The sequence below is a fragment of the Oncorhynchus tshawytscha genome, unplaced genomic scaffold, assembly GCF_018296145.1.
Source record: "Oncorhynchus tshawytscha isolate Ot180627B unplaced genomic scaffold, Otsh_v2.0 Un_contig_14525_pilon_pilon, whole genome shotgun sequence".
NCBI lineage: Eukaryota > Metazoa > Chordata > Actinopteri > Salmoniformes > Salmonidae > Oncorhynchus > Oncorhynchus tshawytscha.
Window position 1 is genome coordinate 78501 of NW_024608924.1, and position 10539 is coordinate 89039.

At 47.9% G+C, this 10539-nt stretch overlaps 1 protein-coding gene across 1 annotated transcript; it reads right to left on the reverse strand.

Annotated features, from left to right (window-relative positions):
* Positions 1-103: 103 nt before the first annotated feature.
* On the reverse strand, positions 104-10163 carry LOC112248112 (serine protease 23-like). Its single transcript, XM_024416927.2, has 2 exons — positions 9846-10163; positions 104-2975 (listed from the first exon to the last, which is right to left on the reverse strand). The coding sequence occupies exons 1-2, from the start codon at positions 9881-9883 to the stop codon at positions 1814-1816; spliced, it is 1200 nt and encodes a 399-aa protein (XP_024272695.2). The 5' UTR covers positions 9884-10163; the 3' UTR covers positions 104-1813.
* Positions 10164-10539: the final 376 nt, after the last annotated feature.

A 10539-nucleotide genomic window follows, 5' to 3' on the forward strand; every position in this document is an offset into this window, starting at 1 on the left:
AATAAAAAACTAAAATAAAAACGCTGTTAAACTGACTTGTGAAATGTTTCTGTTTGTCCATGAGACCGTGTAGATAAGAGATGAAACCACAAAGACCACAAAACCGCATTTGTGCATTTTATTCCAAAGCATTATAAAGTTGATATATATATATATAGTGCTGCACAATTGTTTTTGAAACAGAAAAATAGCTCACCCATAAGGTTTGACAAAGTGCATATCATGAGTAGTTGAGGGTCAGTGTTCCAGAGTCAACACTCTGCTGTCATCAAAGTGGCCTGTAGTAGTGTTGTATTTGGCCCAGCAGAGGGAGCTATGGATATTTTACTTGGGTCCATTTGAAACACCAACCGTTTGTACTGTGACAGTCTATACCTTGAGTTTACATTTAAGAGCAGGGTAGCACCTTTGGTTGATGACAGGGTTACATTCATTGGCAATAACAGAACAGAGCTCTGACAATCTATAGAATTAGCAGTGAAACTGCATCTGGCTCCACCAATCTCTTACACATCTTCTTGTTCCTCCTATTTCATCCTTTCTTTCAGTGCATTAAATGTTCTCTTCACCATCATAACACGCTGGTCCAGGGAGTCCCTGGTCAAAGACATCTTCTGAAGTACAGGGAGTCCCTGGTCAAAGACATCTTCTGAAGTACAGGGAGTCCCTGGTCAAAGACATCTTCTGAAGTACAGGGAGTCCCTGGTCAAAGACATCTTCTGAAGTACAGGGAGTCCCTGGTCAAAGCCATCTTCTGAAGTACAGGGAGTCCCTGGTCAAAGCCATCTTCTGAAGTACAGGGAGTCCCTGGTCAAAGACATCTTCTGAAGTACAGGGAGTCCCTGGTCAAAGCCATCTTCTGAAGCTCAGTCATAACACGCTGGTCCAGGGAGTCCCTGGTCAAAGCCATCTTCTAAAGTACAGGGAGTCCCTGGTCAAAGCCATCTTCTAAAGTACAGGGAGTCCCTGGTCAAAGCCATCTTCTAAAGCTCAGTCATAACACGCTGGTCCAGGGAGTCCCTGGTCAAGAGCCATCTTCTAAAGTCCAGGGAGTCCCTGGTCAAAGCCATCTTCTAAAGTACAGGGAGTCCCTGGTCAAAGCCATCTTCTAAAGTACAGGGAAGCCCTGGTCAAAGACATCTTCTAAAGTACAGGGAGTCCCTGGTCAAAGCCATCTTCTAAAGTACAGGGAAGCCCTGGTCAAAGCCATCTTCTAAAGTACAGGGAAGCCCTGGTCAAAGCCATCTTCTAAAGTACAGGGAAGCCCTGGTCAAAGCCATCTTCTAAAGTACAGGGAAGCCCTGGTCAAAGCCATCTTCTAAAGTACAGGGAAGCCCTGGTCAAAGCCATCTTCTAAAGTACAGGGAAGCCCTGGTCAAAGCCATCTTCTAAAGTACAGGGAAGCCCTGGTCAAGAGCCATCTTCTGAAGCTCAGTCATAACACCTTTCAGTTGTGTTTCAAAGCACAGTGTTGATCATGCAGTAAGAAGGGCACGAATACATTTTTTACATTTGATTTAATGTACGATGGAAAGGGTTAGTGAGGATGTATGTATGTACAGTAGGACTTCCTGGATGTAAATGTGAGTCGTTCTAGTTGTGTGTTGGGAGGGATGTCTCTGCATGCAGAACGATGGTATGTGTCAGTAATGAAACAGTATTAATGCATGATGAAGTGTGTTCTGCATGTGTGTGAATGACGTGTCCACTTGTCAACTTCCTCAGCAAGGGAAGTGAAGACCCCCTTTGTCCTCCATCAATCCTCCGTGTTTGTGTGTGTGTACAGTATGTGCATGACATGTCCACTTCTTCCTCATCCTTCTCGGCAGTCTACATAGTTTCCTTTGATCCAGTAGCAGATCTGGGCGTATTTCAGAGGCGTCACCCTCACCGCCACGTTAAACTCTTGCGACGCCCCGTCTCGATCCACCCACTGGTGCCCTGAGAACACCCCGATCACCTTCCTCTCCCAGCGCCGCCTCCTCCGGTCCCACATACGAGCGTAGATCCCCGAGCCGCTGGCCCCGGGCTGGGCGTCACAGTGCTGGTAGAGCAGGTCTGGCGTCTCCTCTCCAGCCCGGCAGAACCGGTAGACCAGCTGGCCCGGCCGGTCATTGTCATAGCCGGAGAATTGGACCCTGCGCCCGGGCAGCTGCTTCGCCGGCGGGGAGACGCCCAGCTTCATGTGGCGTCGTTTGTGGGCCTTCTTGAGCTCTAACAAGGCGTAGTCGTAGTCCATTCCGATGTCGTTGCCGTTGCCCTTGATCCAGCCTTTGGGCACGTGGGTGCGCTTGGCACGAATCCACTGGAACTTCATCTTATCTGGGGGTGATGGATGGGTGTTGGATGCATTGGTGGCAGAGGCCGGATTGGGAGAGTCACGCTGCTTTGGCTTCAGGAAACCCACCCGGAGCTTTTGCGCCCCTTTCACGTAGTTCTTCCCGTCGTGGACGCAGTGGGCGGCAGTCAGAACGTGCCGGTCGCCCACCAGTGTTCCGGAACACCCGGTGGACAGCTTGACCGCTGCAGAGAATGGGTAGTTCAACAGGAAGTCTTGCCCTACAATGCTGAAACGCCCGTCATGGCCAAAGATCTGACGTTTGCGTCGGGAAGGCAGTGCCGGCGTGGTCTGGGTGCGGGCGGTGTACCCGTAGATCCCCACGGCGGTTTCGGTGAGGCGACCGTTGCTATGGAGTGTCTCGTATGACAGGATGCTACGCAGGTCCCAGTAGCTGGGGGGAAGAGCCTTCTTGTGGCATTCTGGGTCACATGGGGAGGTGACGTCCAATCGGGCGTCAGCCTGGAAGTGAGGGGCGGGTCGGTCCTCTGTCACCTGGGGTAAGACCACAGGCACGCGTTGCAGGGGCCATTGGGGCTGGATAGGAGCCACTGGAGGGATGGAGAGGAGGAGGAAGAGGGAGAGGAGGGGAAGGGGGGATGGGATGGAGGGAAAAGAGGCCATGGAGGAGGGAGACCTAGAAGAGGAGAGAAGGAGAGGACAGGTGAGATGTGATGTCACTAAATACCAAGGCAGGTGAGATGTGATGTCACTAAATACCTAGACAGGTGAGATCAAATCAAACTTTATTTGTCACATGCGCCGAATACAACATGTGTAGGTAGACCTTACCGTGAAATGCTTACTTACAAGCCCTTAACCAACCATGCAGTTCAAGAAGAGTTAAGAAAATATTTACCAAATAAACTAAAGTAAAAAATGAAGAAATAATCAAAAGTAACACAATAACATAACAACAACGAGGCTATATACAGGGGTACCGGTACCGAGTCAGTGTGCGGGATACAGGTTAGTTGAGGTAATTTGTACATATAGGTAGAGGTGAAGTGTGATGTCACTAAATACCTAGACAGGTGAGATGTGAGTCAGTAATACCTAGACAGGTGAGATGTGGTGAGTCAGTAATACCTAGACAGGTGAGATGTGGTGAGTCAGTAATACCTAGACAGGTGAGATGTGGTGAGTCAGTAATACCTAGACAGGTGAGATGTGGTGAGTCAGTAATACCTAGACAGGTGAGATGTGGTGAGTCAGTAACACCTAGACAGGTGAGATGTGGTGAGTCAGTAACACCTAGACAGGTGAGATGTGGTGAGTCAGTAATACCTAGACAGGTGAGATGTGGTGAGTCAGTAACACCTAGACAGGTGAGATGTGGTGAGTCAGTAATACCTAGACAGGTGAGATGTGGTGAGTCAGTAATACCTAGACAGGTGAGATGTGGTGAGTCAGTAACACCTAGACAGGTGAGATGTGAGTCAGATGTGGTGAGTCAGTAATACCTAGACAGGTGAGATGTGGTGAGTCAGTAATACCTAGACAGGTGAGATGTGGTGAGTCAGTAACACCTAGACAGGTGAGATGTGGTGAGTCAGTAACACCTAGACAGGTGAGATGTGGTGAGTCAGTAATACCTAGACAGGTGAGATGTGGTGAGTCAGTAATACCTAGACAGGTGAGATGTGGTGAGTCAGTAATACCTAGACAGGTGAGATGTGGTGAGTCAGTAATACCTAGACAGGTGAGATGTGGTGAGTCAGTAATACCTAGACAGGTGAGATGTGGTGAGTCAGTAATACATCAAGGGTCTTTCAGCTGATAAAACAGACCCTTCTCTCACTGTTACAGATTATTTAGTGTTTGTTTATATGATGATGCTATTTCTTATACTAGTCAAATCAAATCAAATTTTATTTGTCACATACACATGGTTAGCAGATGTTAATGCGAGTGTAGCGAAATGCTTGTGCTTCTAGTTCCGACAATGCAGTAATAACCAACAAGTAATCTAACTAACAATTCCAAAACTACTGTCTTATACACAGTGTAAGGGGATAAAGAATATGTACATAAGGATATATGAATGGGTGATGGTACAGAGCAGCATAGGCAAGATACAGTAGATGGAATCGAGTACAGTATATACATATGAGATGAGTATGTAAACAAAGTGGCATAGTTAAAGTGGCTAGTGATACATGTATTACATAAGGATACAGTCGATGATATAGAGTACAGTATATACATATGCATATGAGATGAATAATGTAGGGTAAGTAACATTATATAAGGTAGCATTGTTTAAAGTGGCTAGTGATATATTTACATAATTTCCCATCAATTCCCATTATTAAAGTGGCTGGAGTTGTGTCAGTGTGTTGGCAGCAGCCACTCAATGTTAGTGGTGGCTGTTTAACAGTCTGATGGCCTTGAGATAGAAGCTGTTTTTCAGTCTCTCGGTCCCAGCTTTGATGCACCTGTACTGACCTCGCCTTCTGGATGATAGCGGGGTGAACAGGCAGTGGCTCGGGTGGTTGATGTCCTTGATGATTTTTATGGCCTTCCTGTAACATCGGGTGGTGTAGGTGTCCTGGAGGGCAGGTAGTTTGCCCCCGGTGATGCGTTGTGCAGACCTCACTACCCTCTGGAGAGCCTTACGGTTGAGGGCAGAGCAGTTGCCGTACCAGGCGGTGATACAGCCCGCCAGGATGCTCTCGATTGTGCATCTGTAGAAGTTTGTGAGTGCTTTTGGTGACAAGCCGAATTTCTTCAGCCTCCTGAGGTTGAAGAGGCGCTGCTGCGCCTTCTTCACGATGCTGTCTGTGTGAGTGGACCAATTCAGTTTGTCTGTGATGTGTATGCCGAGGAACTTAAAACTTGCGACCCTCTCCACTACTGTTCCATCGATGTGGATAGGGGGGTGTTCCCTCTGCTGTTTCCTGAAGTCCACAATCATCTCCTTAGTTTTGTTGACGTTGAGTGTGAGGTTATTTTCCTGACACCACACTCCGAGGGCCCTCACCTCCTCCCTGTAGGCCGTCTCGTCGTTGTTGGTAATCAAGCCTACCACTGTTGTGTCGTCCGCAAACTTGATGATTGAGTTGGAGGCGTGCGTGGCCACGCAGTCGTGGGTGAACAGGGAGTACAGGAGAGGGCTCAGAACGCACCCTTGTGGGGCCCCAGTGTTGTTGATCAGTGGGGAGGAGATGTTGTTGCCTACCCTCACCACCTGGGGGCGGCCCGTCAGGAAGTCCAGTACCCAGTTGCACAGGGCGGGGTCGAGACCCAGGGTCTCGAGCTTGATGACGAGCTTGGAGGGTACTATGGTGTTGAATGCCGAGCTGTAGTCGATGAACAGCATTCTCACATAGGTATTCCTCTTGTCCAGATGGGTTAGGGCAGTGTGCAGTGTGGTTGAGATTGCATCGTCTGTGGACCTATTTGGGCGGTAAGCAAATTGGAGTGGGTCTAGGGTGTCAGGTAGGGTGGAGGTGATATGGTCCTTGACTAGTCTCTCAAAGCACTTCATGATGACGGAAGTGAGTGCTACGGGGCGGTAGTCATTTAGCTCAGTTACCTTAGCTTTCTTGGGAACAGGAACAAGGGTGGTCATGCAGTCTATAGACAATGTAGTTCTGCTGCAGTGACCAGAGCTCTGTAGTTCTGCTGCAGTGACCAGAGAGACCTGTAGTTCTGCTGCAGTGACCAGAGAGATCAGAGACCTGTAGTTCTGCTGCAGTGACAGAGAGATCAGAGACATCTGTAGTTCTGCTGCAGTGACCAGAGAGACGTGTAGTTCTGCTGCAGTGACCAGAGAGACCTGTAGTTCTGCTGCAGTGACCAGAGAGAACTGTAGTTCTGTTGCAGTGACCAGAGAGACCTGTAGTTCTGCTGCAGTGACCAGAGAGACCTGTAGTTCGGCTACAGTGACCAGAGAGACCTGTAGTTCTGCTGCAGTGACCAGAGAGACCTGTAGTTCGGCTGCAGTGACCAGAGAGACCTGTATTTCTGCTGCAGTGACCAGAGAGACCTTTAGTTATGCTGCAGTGACCAGAGAGATCAGAGAGATCTGTAGTTCTGCTGCAGTGATCAGAGAGACCTGTAGTTCTGCTGCAGTGACCAGAGAGACCTGTAGTTCTGCTGCAGTGACCAGAGAGATCTGTAGTTCTGCTGCAGTGATCAGAGAAACCTGTAGTTCTGCTGCAGTGACCAGAGAGATCAGAGAGATCTATAGTTCTGCTGCAGTGACCAGAGAGATCTGTAGTTCTGCTGCAGTGACCATAGAGACCTGTAGTTCTGCTGCAGTGATCAGAGAGATCTGTAGTTCTGCTGCAGTGACCAGAGAGATCTATAGTTCTTCTGCAGTAACCAGAGAGACTTGTAGTTCTGCTGCAGTGACCAGAGATATCAGAGAGATCTGTAGTTCTGCTGCAGTGACCAGAGATATCTGTAGCTCTTCTGCAGTGACCAGAGAGACAGGTAGTTCTGCTGCAGTGACCAGAGAGACCTGTAGATCTGCTGCAGTGACCAGAGAGATCAGAGAGATCTATAGTTCTGCTGCAGTGACCAAAGGGACCAGAGAGACCTGTAGTTCTGCTGCAGTGACCAGAGACCTGTAGTTCTACTGCAGTGACCAGATAGATCAGAGAGATCTGTAGTTCTGCTGCAGTGACCAGAGACCTGTAGTTCTACTGCAGTGACCAGAGAGATCAGAGAGATCTGTAGTTCTGCTGCAGTGACCAGAGATCTGTAGTTCTACTGCGGTGACCAGAGAGATCTGTAGTTCTGCTCCAGTGACCAGAGACCTATAGTTCTACTGCAGTGACCAAAGAGTTCAGAGAGATCTGTAGTTCTGCTGCAGTGACCAGAGAGATCTGTAGTTCTGCTGCAGTGACCAAAGAGATCAGAGAGATCTGTAGTTCTGCTGCAGTGACAAGGGAAACCTGTAGTTCTACTGCAGTGACCAGAGAGACCAGTAGTTCTGCTGCAGTGACTAAAGGGACCAGAGAGATCTGTAGTTCTACTGCAGTGACCAGAGAGATCTGTAGTTCTGCTGCAGTGATCAGAGAGATCTGTAGTTCTGCTGCAGTGACCAGAGAGATCAGAGAGATCTGTAGTTCTGCTGCAGCGATCAGAGAGATCAGAGAAGTCTGTAGTTCTACTGCAGCGGCCAGAGAGATCTGTAGTACTGCTGCAGTGACCAGAGAGATCAGAGAGATCTGTAGTTCTACTGCAGCCGCCAGAGAGATCTGTAGTTCTGCTGCAGTGACCAGAGAGATCTATAGTTCTTCTGCAGTAACCAGAGAGACTTGTAGTTCTGCTGCAGTGACCAGAGATATCAGAGAGATCTGTAGTTCTGCTGCAGTGACCAGAGATATCTGTAGCTCTTCTGCAGTGACCAGAGAGACAGGTAGTTCTGCTGCAGTGACCAGAGAGACCTGTAGATCTGCTGCAGTGACCAGAGAGATCAGAGAGATCTGTAGTTCTGCTGCAGTGACCAAAGGGACCAGAGAGACCTGTAGTTCTGCTGCAGTGACCAGAGACCTGTAGTTCTACTGCAGTGACCAGAGACCTGTAGTTCTACTGCAGTGACCAAAGAGTTCAGAGAGATCTGTAGTTCTGCTGCAGTGACCAGAGAGATCTGTAGTTCTGCTGCAGTGACCAGACAGACCTGTAGTTCTGCTGCAGTGACCAAAGAGATCAGAGAGATCTGTAGTTCTGCTGCAGTGACAAGGGAAACCTGTAGTTCTACTGCAGTGACCAGAGAGACCAGTAGTTCTGCTGCAGTGACTAAAGGGACCAGAGAGATCTGTAGTTCTACTGCAGTGACCAGAGAGATCTGTAGTTCTGCTGCAGTGATCAGAGAGATCTGTAGTTCTGCTGCAGTGACCAGAGAGATCAGAGAGATCTGTAGTTCTGCTGCAGCGATCAGAGAGATCTGTAGTTCTACTGCAGCGGCCAGAGAGATCTGTAGTTCTGCTGCAGTGACCAGAGAGATCAGAGAGATCTGTAGTTCTACTGCAGCGGCCAGAGAGATCTGTAGTTCTGCTGCAGTGACCAGAGAGATCAGAGAGATCTGTAGTTCTACTGCAGCGACCAGAGAGACCTGTAGTTCTGCTGCAGTTACCAGAGAGACCTGTAGATCAGCTGCAGTGACCAGAGAGACCTGTAGTTCTGCTGCAGCGACCAGAGAGATCAGAGCCCTTCTGAATGTGACCGGATGTCTGGACCGTCAGTCACAGCGGCTGGGAAACATTCTCCAACCCAGACCCGGCGAGCCCTGCATCGTATTTTTAGCCACCAGACTGGAGCTGGGGAGGGAGGGAGGGGGGGATGTGTGCACAAGGGACTAAGATTTCTGCCTTAGGAATTTAGAGCTGCGGTGGAATTCGGCCAAGCAGTTACACAACTTCCACTGTTTTAATATGGCTTAAAAATGTCCTTCCCCTGGGGTTAAAGGTTAGAGGTCAGGTGCTCTATTCAGCGCTGAGCAGTGCTGGAGGAAGGTTCCAGAGGCTGGGAGGGTGAGGATGCTCTGTTCGCTGTGTCAAGTAGGAGGAAACTCTGGATACGTCCCAAATGGCACCCTATTCCCTATGAAGTGCACTACTTTTGACCAGAACCCCATAGAGAACTGGTCAAAAAATAGTGACTATGTGACCTCCATCTCTCATTTGCCCCCCAGTACAGACAGGAAGCAGGAACTGTATAGTAGTTTTTCAGTACAGACCGGAAACAGGAACTGTATAGTAGTCTTTCAGTACAGACTGGAAGCAGGGACTGTATAGTAGTTTTTCAGTACAGACCGGAAGCAGGGACTGTATAGTAGTTTTTCAGTACAGACCGGAAACAGGAACTGTATAGTAGTCTTTCAGTACAGACTGGAAGCAGGGACTGTACAGTAGTATATCATACTGGTTCTATCAACTAGATTTCTCCATAGGAATAGGACAGGCTGTAGGACAGTCTGCAGCAGCCATGTAATACCTTCCTATGAACGAAGTCATTCTGAATAAGGACATGTGTATAAACTAGAGCCAACAGTAGCCTACTTGCATCTATCTGTAGGCCTTCATGTACTGGACAGTAGAAATGTCCTGAACCTGTTTTATGAACAAACAAACGGGAAGTACTGGTTAAAACAGTATCTCTTCTCTTCTGATTATCTCTTATCTCCATGACGTCAGCCAATACTTTGGGGATCTGATGTATCGGCTAAAATAACACGATAAAGAGTGACAATGACCATTGCACTTTGTTATTAACAGATATCAACACAGTGTCCAAAACACGAACGTTATTGAATTATAAATGTTGATGAAATTATGTTTCACCATCACTCACATATGCCTATAGATATAAATTTAAATCTGCTTGGGCATGAATTATTCCAGAACTTCTCAATAAATCTCGCTCAGATGCTCCCCGTGCTCATTAGCCTACATTGGACGCCTGGATAGGTAATTATATAGGAATTATGGTGATGAATAATAACCTAGATTACGCAGACATGAAATAATGGGCTATAAAATGTGAAAATCCTTACCTACGGAGCGCTTCTCCCCACTTACGCTTGGTTTGCATTGGCAAGTGGCACGCGATGGGGGTCTGGGGAAGCTGCGGTTGTGGCTGCTACCGGGCGGACATCAGAGGGGTATCGGTGCGATAACGCGGGTGCTGCGAAGGGGTGGAAGTTAAACTAGTCCTTTCAAAAAGTAGATCCTTACATCAGGAGAGAGGAGGTCCAATGAAAAAGATGTATTCTCTCGAAAGATTTCCGAAGGCAACCGGTCCGCTGTAGACGCTCCTCCATTGGGAAAGGCGCTCTGGATACTAACCAGAGTTTAATTTAATGACCACCAGCGAAAGCTACTGCCTCTGCTATAACCGGTTCGGTCACGTGACTGATGATATTTTGCTTGTCATTTGCATGGCAACGATTTAAACGCTGACAAACAATATCAGAGATGAGGAAACTATTTGTTGTTGATTTATTTATGAACCTTCACCAACTGAATTCTGATATTATTTCCAGAATTGTTGTATCCAGACTAAAGGCATGCCTCAGTGAACATTCAGTTACAGTATGACCCCATGTCATCAATCATCATCATCAATCATCATCATCATTCTTTGTACCTGTTAGTGTTTTCAGATGATGATTTTGTGATACTGAATGTGAAGCTGGAGGTAGTGGTGCCCTGTAGTGTTAAAACAATTAGGGTGTGGACTGGAGGAAT